Source organism: Platichthys flesus, chromosome 21 (assembly GCF_949316205.1).
Source record: "Platichthys flesus chromosome 21, fPlaFle2.1, whole genome shotgun sequence".
Lineage (NCBI taxonomy): Eukaryota > Metazoa > Chordata > Actinopteri > Pleuronectiformes > Pleuronectidae > Platichthys > Platichthys flesus.
In genome coordinates, this window is record NC_084965.1 from 13841828 (window position 1) to 13860977 (window position 19150).

The window sequence follows — 19150 nt, forward strand, 5'->3', positions numbered from 1 at the left end:
TTTCTGTATTTGCACTTGTAGTGACTTTTTGCAGCGTATGTCTCGTCAAATTGAGGAAGTTGTTTTGCTAATTTGAACGTGTTTTTTCCTATTTACATGTGTTTTCTTAATTTTCAGTGAATGTGAATGTGTCCAAAATAAATCTCTGAAGCCCAAAAGCCACATTTTCTCATTGATTCCTTTTCTAAAACACTGTTGGTCATAAATTAAATTAATTATTATTATTCATCATTCTTTCTTCTAGCTTGAACAAACAGGCTCGGATTGCTGCACTTGCTCCGTGTGTCCACGCGGGGGCGGTCCTCGCTCCGCTGAGGACGCCGCTGCCTCGGTACCGCGTCACCACTTCCTGGATCTCACGTTGCCGCTGACATCAGAGCAGAGAGAGGCAGGCAGCTCCCTCCCGTGTCAGTGCGCGAGGAGACGAGGGAGCAGGAGGAAGAGGAAGAAGAAGAAGAAGAGAAGAAACTTTCCTCTCGAACACATCCACCGTTCGCAGTTTGTTCTCCCGCGAAACAAACGCGCAGCTTGTGGATTTACTTGCGACTCGTGGAGGAGAAGCTTTGGTCCCTTGATGTCAGGCTGCGTTCGTGATTCCTGCGCTTCAGTTTCCGGATAAACCAGCTCAGTGTTGTTTGGGGAAGATTTTATTTTTTCTTAATTGTTGTTGCTCTGCATCTGTTGGGATTTGTTGTTGTTCCTCTGTGACAATCAAACAAACATTGCAGCCCCAACAACATGGAGTCACACAGATAACAAGGTAAAACATATCTGGATTGTTTTTTGATTCTTCATTTGTTTTTCGTGCCGACACTGCTTTTTCTATTTCCAGACTGAAATAGCAGCACATTAAAGTGCACGTGCATCTATGATTGCCTCACTTGTGTGTAGTTTAAATTGTTGTTTTGTTGTTGTGTGTTTACTTTGACTGGAGAAGGTTTCTCACAAGTGGAAAGTTGGACCAAATAGATTTTTCTTCATATGATTTAAATCTGCGCAGAAACAGATTCATAATAAACCTTCAGGCACATAACGGCCTGTTTTAGTCCTCAGAAGATACAGAGATTTTCTTACTAAATCTGTATTTAATTGCTAGAATAAAGGTTTGCACAGGGTTTCAAGTGGTTATTTAAGGTATAATATGATAAAATCTATTCTTCATTATTCTCACATCAGGGTTGTTTGCCATGTTACACCAGCAAAGAGGACAATCAAAATAGAGACATCAGTAAAAGTGATAAATTCCTAAACACAGGAAATGTCAAATATAAATAATCTACCTAGACAGAATAAACCCAGTGTGAGAAGAATACATGTTTTGTAGCAGGATTAGAGACGTGAAGTATCGCACAGTAAAGTGAAGTTGAACCTATTTCCACTGCAAAAGTCTCCTCTCAGTGGGAAACGGCTTCAATCTGGAGGTGTGAGGAGTGATTTCTGGAAAGTCTCAGTCATCCGGCTCCTATGGACTCATTCATCCTCCCTGTGCTGTGTTCTCTCTCTCTCTGCTGTCAGTCCTCCATACCTCTGTGATTCACTGTGGTCACTCTGAGCAGCGTTCTCCCTAGAATGGAACGATCCCTGAAAAGTCCCTCTCGTTGCTCTTTCTGCTCCCTGTCCGTCTCCATCCCAGTCCAGGTTAATGGCCTCCGTGGTGTAGAGTCGTGATGAGGATGGCGGCGGGCCTCATCCGTCGCTCAGCACATATTCCAACGTGATGGCACACCTCTGGGACCGTCCCGCCAAATTAGATTTTAATGAGGCCATCGTGTTCATCAATTCGAATCAATATGAACGACACTCGCAGGAGTCTGAGCAGCGGACTGACGGATGGGTTTATCGGCACGTTGGCACAGCCCCAGGGGGCTCTGAAATGGCCCTAAAGTGAGAATCAAACTGTCATGTGGAAACCGCCTACAGATATGGTTGGTGTGCCGCAAGCAAAACAGTCCATTTGGCTGTAAACGGGACTGGATCCCACAGGAGAAATGGCAGCCAGAGACAGAAGCAATGGCTTACTAATTGTGTTTTAATGGGACTATTTAAAACAAAAAAGAAAAGGGGGCCTGAAGGTTTCTTGCCTGACTTTCTGTTTCACAGGTCAACTTGGTGCCAGGTGTATGCTGTCGGTCATTTGATAAAAAAGGTTTGGCGAGTTGATTCACAGCCGGTGTTGACATTTCTTGAGGGCCCGTCTTAAAGAGTGTCAGAGTTTGCTCACGCGGTCATGTTCCTCAGTTGTTCGCTTCTGAGGAACTTCATACATCACTCTCCTTTGACGTCCCGCTGTCGACTTTACGCCATAAGCCCTCGCGAGTGTCTTCGTCAGGACAAACGCGACCCTACTCTCCCACTCAGCGAGGAGTGTGAAGTGCGTTGCTATCTTTTCTGACTTCACAGAAGCCTGACCACTTGCCAGACGCCCACTGACAGGGCTGGGGGGTTAAAGGTCACTGTGACTCAGACACTGACTGATTATCTTCCCTCAAAGACATGTTTTACATGTTGCTTGGTTACAGCGAAAACAAAATAAATGTGTCTTCAAGTGTGAGAAATACTTTCTTAACTAGCATGACAGTATTTTTATATGCTGATACTATTGATTGCATTTTGGGTGCTGTGGGGAATTTTTGTTTCATTGTACTTGGAACTATAAGTGATTACAACTCAATCTCTGCTGCTTTTGATTTTGATCATGAACTCCACAAAGAAAGAGCCAAGGATTTTAACTGAGGACCTTCTGGCTGTGTGGTGACAGTGCTAACAAAACAAACTTTAAAAGTTTTTTATTAATATAAACAGTTTACCAATGTGAACAAGCCAATACAATAATGTTCTAAACAGAACTTAGACCACCGTGATTTCCTTCCAGTGTTCCTTGAGACGGCTGTAGAACTTTGTTGGGTCCGAAAGGGAGTCGCAATTTTTCACTGGATATAATAAATAAAGACCCACTCCTGTCAAAACCTAAGTATTACAGGTAATCTTCTCCAGTCCTCTGCAGTGCTGTTGAGGGCTAGTGCCCGGGACAAAAGCATTTATGGGCTGTAGTTTGCTACAGTTTGCAGGAGCGCAGTGGGACACACACAGTAATGGAAGATAATTGGGAACGACCCCCCTGACTGTACTTAAAGCCGCGTGTCTGAACAAACGGAGCAGGGAAGAGCTGGTGGGAAGCAAAACGGAGGTAAATCCATCGTAACAGAGTTTCAGAGGAGCTCTGTTACGATGGAAGAACCAGGGAGGAAGACAGATATCCCTGCAGCACTCCATCCAACAGGCGGGCCTGTGTAAAGGATAAGCTAGAGGGACTTGGGTTAAAGACTTGACATATCCTCTCAGACATTGCCAGGTCACACAGATTGCCTTGAGCATAAGAAATCAAGTGTAACTCATTGGCCAAATTTCCAAACACTTTATCTGTCTGTGGCTATGTGGATCACACCATATCTGTAGCAAAGCAAGGTGGTTGCAGCATCATGCAGGCTGGTCGGGGCACAGAGAAAAACAAACTGACAAACAACTGATTGGAAATTTGCTTTCAGAGAATACGCCACCTCAGAGCTGTAACGAGGATCCACCTCTCAGTCATAGAAATTGCTGCATCGGCTTGAATGTGCCTCTCTGATTGTGTTTGAGTGGCCCAGGCAAACCCAGTGCTTCCTGAACAGTGTGACAGAGATTGAGCTCATGTGCAGGGGATAAAGTTTGGCATAGCTCAAACACAGGTGTGCCAAGATGGCTGTGGCGCACCCAAGATGACGCAAAAACACTTACCATCTGACGAAGTCGCTTCTTTGTGTGTGGTGCTGGATAAACGACTTATAATAGAAATTCCAGTTTTTTTTTTCAGCTTTGTTTTATTTATGTACTTTTTAAAGGCTAAAAGTAGAAAATACGACATTGGTGAAGTAAAATTAAGCTCTTAAAAGCACAAAATGAGAAAGGGAAAGGGGTCTGATTCCTCTACGAGAGGCCTCTCTTTATGTGTGGAAGTCCAGTAAGGTCCGACCCCCTCCTGCTCTCCAGAAACCAGGCGGAAACTGCCTGATTGAGCTTTGTCTGCACGGCTGGTCTGACTGCGAGGACAATGGCTCCAGCAGCAGCAGCAGAGCCAGAGGCTGCAAGGACAGCCGGATAGACAACACACTGCAGACAGACTAGGTCATACAATAACACTGAGGACAAGTTTGTGTACGTAAATATACCACTACTGGTCAGACGTGTTTTGTTTCCAATGTCTACCAGAGCACACACGCTCAAATATGAATATATGAATGAAATATTGACGCCTGCGTGCAGTTGAGAATTCGATAGGCTTGGCTTTTGGCATTAAGTCATAAAATAACTTTAAAATATTTCATAATCTCGCTCGCTCAACCTTAGAGAGCAGGGACTCTCGGTGGATATATGGCTCGGTGGTGAAGCAGAAATACTTTCTTGCCTCTTCCTAAACCACAGCTGTTTGACATACTGCCTCATGAAATTGGTCTAAGTCTATGAGCTGTCTCCGCATGGCTGCATTTGGGTGGAGGAACACAATGAATGAATGTGCTTGTAATGGCGTGTCACCGCATAATGGAAAAGACAGCTTACTCCACAGATTTTGCTGAGATTCCTCTCGAGGGGAGAATACAGGCCCAGTGATCCAAGGAGTGGATGTATCGTGGACCCCAGGAGAGTCACTCCTTCATTTGGCTATTTTTAGCCGTTGTTGTGTGCTTGATGATGACGGAACAGCTTCGACTTATCGCTGAGCTAATAGAGCGATCACTTTCTCTGAGGAGGGTCCTCTTACACTGGAGTTTGATTGGTACCAGTCGATCGAGTTAACATCCAGCTCCACTCTTCATATGCCCCTTTGGGTCCAGATTAGACCAACTACTCTCTCCGCTTACTACGTCTGTCTCCTTGGAATTTCATTGGAGGAGACAAGTGCCTACACACGTTAAGAAAGAGTCACTGAAGTACTAAATTAAGCAAAAATATGGAAAAGTTGCTGGTTCCCAAATGGTCCCGACAAACTTGTTTTTGGTATCCACACTCAGATGCATCATCTGGGAAAAATGGATTAAAAAAAATCATTTTAAGCCTCTATCTGTATCAGATAAAGCGTTGATGGATCATCAAGTCATTAGTACTCATTCACTGGACTAAATTCATTGTATTCCATTAACTGGTTGATCTCAGTTCACAGACAAATCAATCAACAAGAACCTAAGAAATACCAAAACAATAGAAATGCCAAACTGTTGCTGTTTCTAGATCCTAAAATCTAAGGATTTGCTTATATTCTTTGTTTTATACTTTAAATATTTGAAAATACTGTCAACTTCTCGAGCTAGTTGTACAAAACAAGTTATTTAAAGAAATCACTATGGGAAGTTTCTCTATAGACTTGAGTAAAAAATTAACATAAAGCTACAAGGAAATCAAGCTTCCTTGATAACTGGCAACTCCTGAGCAGTAGAAGCAAAATGTGAAGTTGTGTTAATAATGGCGTCAATTCAAAAGGCAATTTCCTTTATTTAAAATAAAACATAGATTTTCTACAGGATGACGGGAAGAATCCTCTTGATGTGTTGTAGTAAGGCATCATTAATCCCTGTGTCCCACTGAAGAGCCTGGATCTGTTCTCCTGTGATGTAAAGCACGGGGAGCCAATGTTATTATAAATGAGTGCCGAAGCCCCATATGGAGTGACGTACTCTCGCCCACACACTCCTTCCACCTCCCAGAAACCTTCACACATCTCCCTGCATTGAAATCCCCCGGCCCGGTCCGTGTGCAGGACACAAAGTATTGTCTTGCTTCCCAGAATCGTCCTGCGTAACCCTTCTGACTCATGTGGGGCCACAGTGCAGACTTGGCAAGCGTTCAGCGGACAGGACACCCCCTTCACTGACCTTTTCAAAAAGAGCAAGTCACCTAAATATTATGCGTGGTTCACTAATCACCCTCCACTTCCTGCACATATTGTAATTCCGACAGGCCACCGGTTATTGTGTCTAGCAGTGAGCTCTCTCTTAGTGATGACAGGCCTCTGATGCATTAACACAGCCGATTTCTTCTGTTCATTTATATTCACATAAGCAGTGAATGAATAGTAGTGAGATACATTTCCCTGGGTTGTTCTCATAGACAGTAGATAAACATGAGGATGGCTCCCCAAGTGTAAGCTAAAGGGTTTTGACTCCAAAATGCTGCCCGGCTGCAGTATAGGTCATAAACCCCACCTCCTCCATGTTGTTGGATGGGACACGGGACAAATTATAAGGTCTGATACATTTCCTCTCAGATATAGTTTGTGTCATTTTAGTTAGTTAGTTTGTGGTCCACTTCACGTGACCCTTTTCGCATTCACATAGTAATCTTGTCCACTGTTAACATAAACCTGAATGGATAAATAGGTCAACCTTCCTACAGTGGCTTCAATTCCCCGTCCTTCATTTCTGGATGCTTGGAGGAAGTGGTGATGTGTCGGCCATCTTACAGTCCCTGCTTGTCCATAAAGAAACTCTCTGACCTCGTGGCCTGTGAGGGATCAAGGTGCTCTGCTCCGTGGCCTCCATGGCTGTAGTGCCTTGACTCCAGTGATCAAACTCAGCTTTCTTGTCCCCTCCACCCAACGACCAATGTAATTGTCTTATTTTTTGGCATTCAGTGGTTTTACTGACAAGCTGTCCTGGAGAGTGGAAATCCAGTGAGCTCATCAGGCATATTGTACATTTCAAACGTTGACCTTTGACATGATTTCTTTGGGACTCCACAAGAGTGATGTCAGACATGAGGTCATACTGCTCAGGCCACCAGGCAGCTGCAGAGCAGGCCCTCCACTGCTTCAGGAGGGGGGGGGGGGGGGGGGGGTTCCCTCTGAGACTCAGCCACACTGTTTACTCGGTAAGAAAGTGATGTAACTGAGCTGAAAGGGGATAGCTTATATGCATATACGTGCTTGCCTGCATCGTCTTGGCTGCAGTTCCTGATCATTCCTCCGTTCCAACAAAAATAAAATAGCTGTGTGTGGTTTGAGGAGCAGGACTCTGCTTTGTCTAGCTCGAACAATTCCCCATAACCCTCGTCTGAAATCTCATCCTCTGCTGTCCTCTTTTTAATTAACTTCCTCTGGCATTTCAGCACAGTCCTCGCACTGTGACAAAGAAAGAGGCCTCTGCCTGTGAAACATAGGCCCTGAATGGTGATGTTATCCACATTTGACAGTGAAGTGCGTCAGCCTGTCTCAAGCACTTCTGGACGTGCGCAGCCTTGTTGGTTTATCTTGTGATTTACTCCACCAGTGATTTAATGGGGAGACAGACAGTCTCCTCCTGGAGGATGCGTGGCAGCAGAGCAACAAGAGCGAGTGGCGATTAGCATTTGATCCTCAACAAGCGGGGCTGTCACATCGCCCGCCTGCCAAGACGTGTGTGGAGAATTTGGGCCGGTGATCAGTGGACACCACTCGCCCGGTATCACGCTGGGCAGAGGGGCGAAGCAGATGGGCCATCTGGCGACACGCTGGCATGGGACAGGAGCTGCTCTGTTCCCGCGTGTGCGTCCGTGTGTGCGTGGCATCGACAGACCGGGCGACGCTGTGGTAGGAGACCACCTGTCTTGTTGCCGTTCCTCATCTCTTTCATGTGTGGTCAGCAGCATCATGCGAGCACAGCCTGACATAGAGCTTTACTTTGACATATCATACCCACTTCCCTCTACTATTCTCACACTGTGCTACCAACTATTGGTCGTATAAAACAGATCTGTATGTATTTGGCACATTGCAGTTCTCTATAGTTGTGTTGAGTTTTCATACGGTCAAAGCTCAACGTTTGACGGATTTAACCTTTTTCACAGAAAGTGGTCACCCTTGAAACTGTTTCTCTGGCTCCATATTTACCTTTCTACTCCTTCAGCTGTTGTGATTGTGCCACTAACAGCAGCGTAATATGGGTTCCCATGTTCAAACTCTGCTGTAACCCTGGGTCGCTGCCCCTCAGGCTGCAAATTGCTCCAGTGACCGTTTTTTCTTCCCCTTATATCAAGAGTTTTCGAGCGAACACAAAGAGAAACTATTTGTGTTCGCTTGAATACTCCTTTGTGTCTCTGCAGATGAGCGGGAGCGTTTGTCTGTGTTGAATGTTTTGTGGTTACAGACCCATGCTGTGGTGCAGGCATAAAAAAAAAAAAGGAGCGTTAGTGAAAGATGGATATGACTATACAACTGGCATGAGGTAATTCTCTGATCTGTTTACTTTTGAATGATCGCTCTACTGCACCACAACATTTAAGTTTTTGCCACTATCACATAATTTCCACTTGTGGCCACAGTTGTTGAGCAAAGTAGAGATCGGCTCACTTTGAATAAAGCTTGAATTCATTTCAATGAATAATCTCTTTTTAGGTTTTTTCGAATCTTGATGACAAAGCAGTAGCAGTACTGCAACTATTTCTCTAGTTCCTGTTCCCCTTTGCCAAGCTTGCATTTAAAGAAACGTGCGTGTGTGCATGTATGTGTGTGTGTGTGTGTGTGTGTGTATTGTTTTCCTCTGCAAAACAGCTGCATTTTCTCCTCTGCTCCTTATGTGCTATAATCAGTGTTCCAAAAACAAACATCACTCATAGAAGTCTCTTCACATACGTCCATTATGGGATGTAACCATTCTTCGGTTTGTGCTCACTAGTGTAATACATAAAGGCTTTGGCTTAGTTTTTGATGTGCTCATGGTCTTTAACTGCTGCACCACGGGAACTCATGGACACCAGGCAACTCCATTATCAAACACTGAGAAATTCCTCCACGACCGCTGGCTTGTAGTTGGGTTTCTGTGTGGCAGAAACGAGACATCAGGGTATTCACACGATTAAGATGGATTCAGTTACCAGCGTCAGAAGCAGTTCTTGGCTGTCGTGTTGTTATTTGTCTGCCAGGAGTTAAAAAAAAAAGAGGATATGTTGACCTCAAGAGACCATCCTGGTTAAATAAAGATTAAATAAATAAAAGAAGCAGGGACTCCGATTATGTAGGGGAAAAAAGCTTTGTGTTGAAACTGCCACCTGCGTCCTGTTTGGTCATTGTTTTTGTGCAATCGCAGAAATATTATGTGCACAGAGCTGAAGGAAAATGTCACCGTTTGTGGATGTTGACACCGTGTTTTTTTTGTTTTTCTCGCTCCCAGGGTGAAATCTTCGCTTGCAGAGAGAAGTCGAGCTCTGTGCTCGAGTTCGCCGGGGCCACTTCCTGATGATGACAGTAAACATGGGTGAGTAGCATTCAAAAGCAGGTTGCTGCACAGTACGTACATAAAGACAACATGTACCATTACACACCTCTCACTTCCTCTGGAAGGAACAGTACGAAGACAAATAAAACACGCACGACAGAGGATTTGTGTGAGGTGGCTGTTATCGGCTACAGATGGCCAATGTTGTACATTCTTGTATTGGTGTATTTACATGGTTGTTTGTGTAAATGTTTTTCCTGATCCACACATGCACAGTTAAACTCATGAACCCTAAAAATATATATCATCCTATCGTAGCGTGTTTGTTTAAACTCACACCTGCTAAGCCTGTGAGAACACATGTGAACTCCTGCATAGTGAATATGCAAAAATAGTGTCTCACAAGCACACTTTTTGCTCTGTACACCCTCTCTTGTGGTAAATTTGCATGTGTAATGGCCCTTGACTGACATGAAGGGGGTTATTCCAACAATCCCCATGGAACATATTACCAAAGAGATCTATGTTTCCCAGTTCTACGTTTGTGCAGCCACAGTGCACAATGTTCCTCATCTCTCCAGCACATAACGGTGACCTGAACAAGATGTACCCCATCTCTGCAGTATGATACTAAGTATAAAATGACCTGGGCTGATGTTAAGTGTTATGATAGACCTTCACCTGAGGGAATTCATTACTTTATGGTTAGGAGTTAGGGGTCAGGGTAATTGCTCCAGTAAAAAACTGCTTATTTACCTGATTTCATTTGGAAAGGGTCAGATTTGACCTGAACACATTATGAGGTTTGTTTGTTTAGTATTGAGCTGGGGGAAACAGGACCCTAAGAATGTAGGACCACAGGAACATGGATACACTCTCGCCTGGATGAGTATAGTGCGTCTATTCTTTCCACAGCAAAGTGATCACAACCGGTCATTTACTGTATTTTTGACTTCTTTCCACTGTAATGTTTTTTCCCCAGATGACGGTCTCCAAAATGGACCCGGACAGCACAGGAACACACAAGGTAAACCATAGTCCTCTTCAAATACCACCATTGTGGAATGGAAAAGTTTGAGATTTTTTGTCAGTTGTGCTTAATCGCTTTCTAACGTCTGGGCTAGTCACAATTAGCTATTATCTTAAAACTCTGTTGTACTGACTAAGACAAGTGTGTTCCCGGCCTGTTGGCTGTTTAGCCAGTCTCTTGCTGCTTTCATACGGACCTCGTGAGTTGTAGTTACGATGTTGGAAGTCATGTCCTTGGTGTGCTTGGCATTCAAGTGGTTGTCAGGAGAACACCACTGCTAGGCAACAACCACATAGACGCTATATGTTCCTGTCTAGAGAATCCACAGAGGTCAAACACGAAGCAAGCTTGCAGTCACGTAATGTGATGCAGGAAATGCAAAGGCATGATGACAGAGGGAAAAGATGAGGCCGTTGGGAATATCAACATTTCCTGCATTATGTTACATGCATGCTAGCTTGCTAAATTGTTAGCCCCTGTGGCCTCTAGATGCTGACAGTAATGGAAGGCAGGAAATGCAGAGGCAGAGAGGGAAAAGATGAGGCCGTTGGGAATATCAACATTTTCCTTAGACATTTTACGAAATTACAAGGAGAAACTCCATAGGATTATAAATATCTCTTGGAAAAATGCAAAAAGGTATGTTTCTCAAAAGGTTCCACAAGTTCCTTTAATTCAGCAGCACACACAAAGCCCTTTTAGAGATCTTATTACATTCCATGGATGCAGACATTCCTCGATGAAAAGACTTTCGGCATAGACCTTGTACAAACATCAATTGCACAACTACTTCACACACCCACAATACGCTGCATTACAGCAGAGTTATTCTTGGTGAAAGATTAACTCCAGGGGTTTAAGCATTACACCCATTAGGTGTTAAATAAGCTGTATCGCAGTTTCGACTCAACATCAAGGTGTGTGACAGTTTATCGTCCCTTGGTTCGTGAGCGTGTGTCTTAGTGTGTGTGTCGTGTGTCGGAGCTGGGCCCATGCTGCTGCTGCAGAGTGAGGACACGTTTGGCTCCAGCTGCTAATCCTGCCGGATGCCTTTGCCATGATGAGTCTCTCAGCACCAGGAAATCCCCTCAATGTCTTCATTCAGGCAGCCTGCCTCGCACACAGACAAACTCACGCCCCCACACACATACACAAGCAAACTGACACGCACACAGTCGCTGGCCCCTTACACACACTTTGTGAGCTATCAAAACTTGCCTCTTAAAGCCAGTGCTATTCTTTAAACCCTCTCCGGAGTGGAACATCTTTGCATCGAAACTCTTATAGAAGCTGTTTCGGTTGCAGAGATCTTGCCACCATCTGCTTTTGCCCTAGTTACAGCTACAGGAGAATAACTCTTCTCTATGTAAACCGTCTTAGACTGGCGCTCCTACTTCATTTCAACGTTTGCCACTTTCACAGTTCTCAGCTTCAGCCTGAAGAAAAAAAAAAGAAATATGCTGAGTGATGATGCAATGCCCAAGCAATCAGCCCCCATTGTGAAATGTTGCTCGCTGAGTTTAGCTTCCTGGAATTTCCCTTATTCTTATGCTAGTCACATTTGACCCAAGACGCAACAAGAAGCACAGGAAATGAGGTGCAGGTATCTCATCCGATCCACGCAGCAGGAGAAATTACCAGCCTTCCTGGGTCCCGCTGACCTGAGGTTCCCTAAGTTCCCGTTGTTGGTTTGTGAGGCTGCTCTTGGCAGTGACGTGCGGTTGCTGTGGGAGCTGGTTTCTTTCCACTGGGCTGGTGAGCTTGGCTTGCCTCAGCCTGGCAGCGGCGGCAGACCAGGCCTAAGTGATGTAATGACATCGTTTTTAGGCTGCCATTACAACTGGTGCAGCTCCACGCATTTCTCACACTCTCACTACCCCTTTCACCAACCTCCCCTCCCACTCTTCCCTCTGTGCTATTAGCCATAGGTACAGCACAGGCCTCAAACATGCTTACAGACGACCAGATATAAACACACAGGCAACAGTCACTGTTTGTTTTGTATCCTTGACTGCGAGCGGACACCAGTAGCCTGGAGCTCTGAGCCAGTCGGGGCTGAGAGGAAACAATGCATGCAACAGAGTCAGTGATATTGAGGAATAAAGGTGGAGGAAGTGCTTGCAGTCATTTTTCGGGTTTGATTATGAGGTAATTTTCTGTAGAATTATCCAACATTTGGAGCTGCCTTAAATAAAAGTAGCATACACTTTACTATTCCTTCAGCTGAAGTTAAATAATCAGTAGTTTTATAATTAGATATATGAAGTATTTGTTAGTTTTACTCATTAAAACATTGCATTTTTACACTATTAAAAGCGTTATCCAAATTTAAGTTATAGTTACTTTGCATATAAGAATATATAAAACAGACAAACAATTACAGGGGCCATTTTACTGCATAGTCACTTGATAATTTAAGACAAAATAATTATTACAGACATGTTCATTGTCATACTTATGTACTTGTATTATACCATTCAAACACAGCTTACATTTGTATCAACATATAATTTGATAAATCTTAAATTATTCCATGTTATTTTGTAAATGTACAATTTTTTTGTTATGGAAGCCTTTGAAGTATCAAGCAATTATGGGCTCTACATTTTTTTGACATTTTGTTGACTTAAATATTACAGATTTTTCAACAGAATAAAAATTTGGGAATATCTTGCTTACTTTTCTCTGTCTTGTTGAGTCTATACAATAGTTGAGTGTTGATTATCTTCAGAGTGACTGTGTAGAAATGCTCTTCACCCTCATGTCGGTCTTTTGTCTGATTCAATAAAAAACCCATTAATATCCTGATGTGGAATAAAGCGGTTAACCCAGCTCCACATTCACGACAGAGACACTGACTCAGTTCCTTCCTGCTCGGAGACAACCGGCCTGGTGAAGCTGTTAGTCATCCACCACTGCTGCCATGTGTGGTTAAAAACAACCATGTGTAGTCCTAAACAGAGTGCCAGGGGTAGGAAGAATACTGGAAAACTATACTTAAGTAGAGTAGTAAGTTACTTAAAACAAAATGTACTCAAGTAGAAGTAAATTCAACTTAAGAACATCTTTAAGGAAACCTATATGCAGGTGTATATGTACTGTTATTTTCATTCCACTGTTGATTCTGTGATAACTCTGAAGAATTTTGTGTGTGATGCTGTTTATACAGACTGCTGTTTCTGTTTTAATCTATTAGATTGAAACAGCATTTACAAAATAATACAAATACCTGGAAACCAGAGCAAGTGTCAGTAGACTTGATGTGGTAATATTGAGCCACATAAATCCAATAGCCTGCCACGCCTCAAAGAATTAGCTGCACAATAAAGCAGTAGTATGAGGCGAAGACGACAATAAACACCACAGCAGCATCACCTCTCTGAACATCACTATGTGAGTCTTTTACACCACATCCTGCACTGGAATGCTTATTTAATTCTCATTTACAGAAATATAAGCAGCCCCCTCTTGTTTCTTCTGAGTTCCCAAACACTGAGCTGAGTGAGCTCTGCAGTCACAGCAGGGATGAAGGAGAACAGCAGGAAGTTGGTGCACACCTCACTGAGTGTAAGGGTGAATGTACAAGGCAATAAATCAGTGATTCATTCATGTAGATGCAACCTTTAAAATCAAAAATCTCAACCTCTGAACATGGAACCCAAGCAGCCACAGACCAGGATGCTACAGATTTATCAGCAGCTTCTTTGCTGATTTATTTTCATTTGTCAGTTTCTTACTCTGTTGATCATCCATTTTTTTTTTTCTGTGACGGTTTCAACTTTAAATGTGACAAAGTGAAATATTAGAGTTAAAAAAAAATACTAGAGAGAAATTGACGATTTTTGAACTATGGAAAACTATTTTTAGAATTTCAAGAGTAAATGTAATTTCACGCCTGCTTCTTGTTACATTAAGAAACATATTAATCAGGCACATTCACACAGCATGTCAGGAAATGTATATAGTTTACTCTTTACTATATTTCTGGACACTTTGGTGCTTTAAACCATCTGATATATTTCCCCTGATTTACCGCCCTCATTTCTAGAAGCTCGTCCCTCTACTTGCTCTGTTTTGATTATTTGCACTGCAGGCAGAGTTTCTGTGGGTGTAACTTTTCTTATCGCTCTGCCTTACTTAGCCTCCCTGTACGAGGAGGGAGTGTGCAGGTCACTGGAGAGGAGGGTTGCGTCATCCCTCACCTCACTCCTGCTGCTATATTGGGTTTCCTAAACAAGAAGTCCACCTCTGTAGCCACGTTTTTTTTAGACGAAAACATTAAGTTGGATAAGGTGAAGTCAGGAGAAATTTACAATAACACTGGATTTAGATGTTTGTTATATCCAAGTTAAACAATTGAATGTCGTCTTGCCATGTAGATAGTTTTGGTGTTATAATTGACAATACTTTGCAATCAGTGTAATTTATGTGTTAAACTGATCAGGTTTTAGCCCAATCCACAATTAAATAGTATCTTTCTCAATGTCATCGGAAAATTCAGTGTTTGCAGAAGTCGTTTTCTGATATGAACTCTGGAAATTGTCCCGAAAAATTGGGTCTGGAACATATTCCAGAGTTTTCCTCAATTGTCCAGGTCACACGCGTTCTACAAAAATAAAATGTTCAGAGTGCTCAGGTGAGGACTGGTGCCTTTGGGAATCAAAACCTTCAACGAACTCTCTCCACAAAACATCTTGAATCTCGTTTCCTATTCAGTTTGACATCTTCGTCAGGGTCTTCTACGTGTTTGGCTCCTCTTTTTTTTTAAATCCTGAGATATTTGTATTATGTTGTTTTCAGCTTTGTGTCCATCACGTATTAAAAACAGCATTAACACATCCACTTGTTTGCTGTGAATTTTCCAGACATTTTCTTGCTGTATTCCCACATTTGGCTCACTCTGACATTTTACCAGGGGGCTGGCAGGAAATGTTCTTGAAAATGTCCAGAGCAACTGAATTGGACATTTGCGCGCTCGCATGCAGCCCCTACGGAAAATTGAAAGCAGCTTTACATCCACTCAGTCATGGCAAGTAGTTTTAAGTGCCACAGCAAACTTTAACCTCATGTTACCTCGCATAACCTGGCCCCATTGAATACCAGTCCTTGTGGTACCGATTTAGAGTTTGGGAAAAATACTGCTAATGGATCTGGAACTCAAATTCAAATGGTGCTTCGAAATGGAATGTGTAAATTGATGTGTGCGCTCTGTGACCCGTGGGCGAACCCAGCGGACTGGCCCACTGTCGACAAACAGCTGGCAACAAGACCAGAGCAGCCCGAGATCAACAAGATCCAATGGCATCCCAGACCCCATCTGCTCCCTTCACGACCAACACACTTTGCGATGTGCTCACACAGATTCTTGTTACTTAAAAGAATGTGGTCCTTCCTGCAGGTGCTGTTTGGGTTGCATGGCGTGCGTGCGTGTGTGTGTGCTTGTACGGATTCTTTGTGAGGGTCATTATGAGCCTCGAGCTTACGGAGTGATGACATTTTTGGAAAATAGGTACAATGAGGTTTAGGTTAAGTATTTGGCTTTTAATTGGGATTGTTAAGGTAAGGGGTTAGAGAATGTGCCAATGAGTGTCCTCACCAATATAGAAGTACAAGGTTTTATGTTTGTGTGTGTGTTTAATGAATGCACCCTGTGCTTATCTTAGAGGCAGTCAGGAGCTGAGGTTAAACACCTCTTCTTTATATAGTAATCACGACACTCAGATAATTGCTTCTATTAAAGTCTCTTCATATGATAATGCCTGACACGCTCATCTCCACGATTGTCCCCCTCTTTCCACATGAGAGAGTGTGTTGTTGTACTTGTGCATATATGTGTGTGTGGCGGAAAGTGTTAAGTGAGAGATGGAGAATCCTCCACATGCTGAGAGAAGGTTTAAATCAAACTTATAGACCTGAAGATGTTTCTCTCCCTTTCAGAAGTGAATTCTGGATTTTGAACACACTTGGCATTTCTCCGTTGAAGTCATACATCGCTGCTCATGTTGAAACCGGCTTCGGTTTTCATTTGGAGCTCGTTGGTGCGACAAAAGAAAAGATCAGTCTCTGTCTTATTACAGGAGAACACATTTCAACTATAGAAGAATGTATCTGTGATCTCTGCAAATGAGAAGTGCTTCGCTTCTTAGCTGCAGGCTACACACTCTCGACCACATTAGCCCCAGTGACAAGCTCATGGACACGCGTGCTGCATTATTAAACACCTTTGCTCCCTCAGCTTTTTTACAAAGAGGTGAAGGGAAAACCACATTGTCTTGTGGGTTTTATCTGCAACATCAGAATTCCTCACCTTACTCGCGTTGCAATAACTATCTGTATTGACGGGGATTTGGCTTCTACAGATGTTGCGCAGAGAAAACAGATTTTCTCTATTCACAGAGGGAACATTGTTGTTGTTGTTATGTCAAAGATAAATCACTGGATACTTTCCATTAGTGGAAAAGGCTCAGATGGCGTCAGAACAGGAAGCAACAGACCAGGTGTTGCCCCAGTGCCTGACCTGAGCCAACTCGTGTTCCAACACAATCCACATGACAAATGCTGAAACAAGACTTTTAGACTATTACACTTAAAGTCAACATTATGGGTAGTTAATAATTTTCAGTCAAACAAATGTGTATCAGTTCCTTGATTTGTGTTTTCTGTCTTCAGATGATGAAGAGGCGTTAAACTCCATCATGAAGGACCTGGCAGCCCTGGGCCGCTGCTACACCCAGCATCACAAGCCTAAGAGCAGAACCTTGCTCTACAAACAGGTACGTTTAAGAACCAGATCTCCATCACCTTTTGTCTAACTTAAAAGCCTACAGGGAGTCAGTTTAGATTTTTGTTTGACAATTGGTTTAAACCATGCAATGACTGCATATAAAGATGGACGACATAACTGCTCACCCCCCTGGTGGCTGGCTGCAGTACAGGTCATAAACAGCGCCTCCCTCATCGCTTCAGTTCTGGATAGTGGGAGGAAGTGGAGAGTGGAGACGATGCTTTAAATTGGTCACGCAGATTATAAACTAATATAACCTTTGCTGTCAGTCAGAGTTTAAACCTAAAACCTAAACCTTTCTTCCCTTCAGATTTTGTTTTTTTCTGCCAGGCTGACAGTTTGCTGGGTTTCAAAGTCAAGTCAAGGTTGTGCTGTAGTTTTGGAGAGACGGCAGCTGACAGCAGCTTAATCTGGGTTTAATTCAAACATGTTACAGGCACTGATGTGACAGGGACATGTTCACCATCATTCAGAATAATTAAATATGCTGCAAGTTTGACAATAGAGTACTGACAGGTCCACAGTATTTTAAATTCTAAAGATTGATGCTTTAAAGTCAACTTTAAAACATTGGTATGAGGTTGTTTTTTTGTATATTATTTGGAAAGTTAACATTTGCATTCATAAAATTGTAACTGGCAGAAATGTTTTATGTCCATTGCATCTTAAATGGCCACAGTGGAGCCGTGTAGAAACTGGAGAAAGTAATAAACAGGCACACTTTGGACGGCTTATCATTTTCCTTTGTGGTTTTTGTGCAGTTAAAACTGCAGGGCTCCCAGGATTTAATTCCTCTCAATCACCTTGTGCCTCTTTCTGAAGTCGTTTACTCGGCCGTTTGTTCCCTCTCCGTGGAATGATAATTGGCAAATCCTCTTAAAGCACCAATGTTTACGATGAGACGTAAACAAACAGCGAGGAGCAGAGAGCGTTTCCGCCGCTGTCCTCTGCGAGTTCGCTTCTTTTTTACCCAATATCCTGCCCTGATATGATGTCAGTGCAGGTTTATCACCATGACCTCATGCAGACTTGCAGGCTCCTCTAGATTCCTGCTCCCTGGGGGTAAAGCCATTATAAATAGAAAACTTAGATTGTGTTATGCCATCCTCGGAGGCAAGTGGAAGGATAATGTGGCCTTTGTGTGGCAGACAGAAATTGTGTAACAGCGAAACAACATGTACGGTGTTATTATGGGGCTTTTTTGTCCCTACAGTTCCTTGTCTATCTTATCGCTTATATTTCTGTGGCAACCCAAATCCCATGTACAGCCATGAATCACTTTTAACTTTCCACTTCCATAACTCCCCTCTGTTGTTATTTTTCCTCTCAACAGGATTTAAGAGTCAAGCTGGAGCATGAGAGAGAAAAACGGTATGTTGGAACCCCCTTATTGTTTTTTCTCCTCCCCTGTCCAAGCCTTTACTCCTCAGTTCGGATCCTTTTTGTTATGCTTTGCCATGCCTGGGATTTTGTGTCGAAGGGAAATCACAGTTACATGCCAGAGTAGCATAAAGAGAGAGGGAAAATTCCTGCTCTGACATTTAGCCGAGGCCTTGTGTTTGAGACTCGGACGGGCCGTTTGAGGGAGGAAGGGAGGGAGGAAGAGGGCCTGAGAGAGGGAGTGAGCAGAAAGACGAGAGGGAGTGCCAAGTGTTTCAGTTCAGTGTCCAGTCTTCCAGGCACACCCCAAATTAATTCTTCATCGTCTGTTTTCTTGTGCTTTCCCGCTGTCCTCTCACATCCTTCACCCAGCAGCCATCTGTTCAGCTTTAGAGGCAGAGCATGGTTAAGCAAACTCTGTCTGGAGACACAGTTACGAGCAGTGTTTCTACCAAGGTGCCTTACGGTTTGTTTACCACACTGGAGGACTTTGAAAGTGAAGCGCCCTGCATAAAAAAAATCTTTTGAAACAGGAGAAGCTTTGTTTAGGGCTAAGATAATTTTGTCTATATAAGGACTAAGCTCCATCTGTCCATGTATGGATGCCCCACGATGTTCTGGTCCCTGTCTGGGTTTAAGGTTTGCATACTGGGAGAGTTCACGTGCAGACATCGTCCCCATGAAGCCCCTCAGAAAGAATACACTCAAAACAAATCCTTAGAGGGGAAATGTACT

The 19150-nt window shown here is 43.3% G+C and overlaps 1 protein-coding gene across 1 annotated transcript in view; it reads left to right on the forward strand.

The window, feature by feature from the left end:
- The first annotated feature begins 409 nt into the window (after positions 1-409).
- map3k22 (mitogen-activated protein kinase kinase kinase 22) overlaps positions 410-19150 on the forward strand; it is a 37644-nt gene continuing 18903 nt past the window's right edge. The window contains exons 1-5 of the mRNA XM_062379525.1: positions 410-760; positions 9177-9260; positions 10204-10248; positions 16921-17024; positions 18369-18406. Of these exons, the coding sequence (XP_062235509.1) occupies positions 9242-9260; positions 10204-10248; positions 16921-17024; positions 18369-18406 (206 nt within the window). The 5' untranslated portion in view covers positions 410-760; positions 9177-9241. The remainder of the gene's footprint in view (positions 761-9176; positions 9261-10203; positions 10249-16920; positions 17025-18368; positions 18407-19150) is intronic.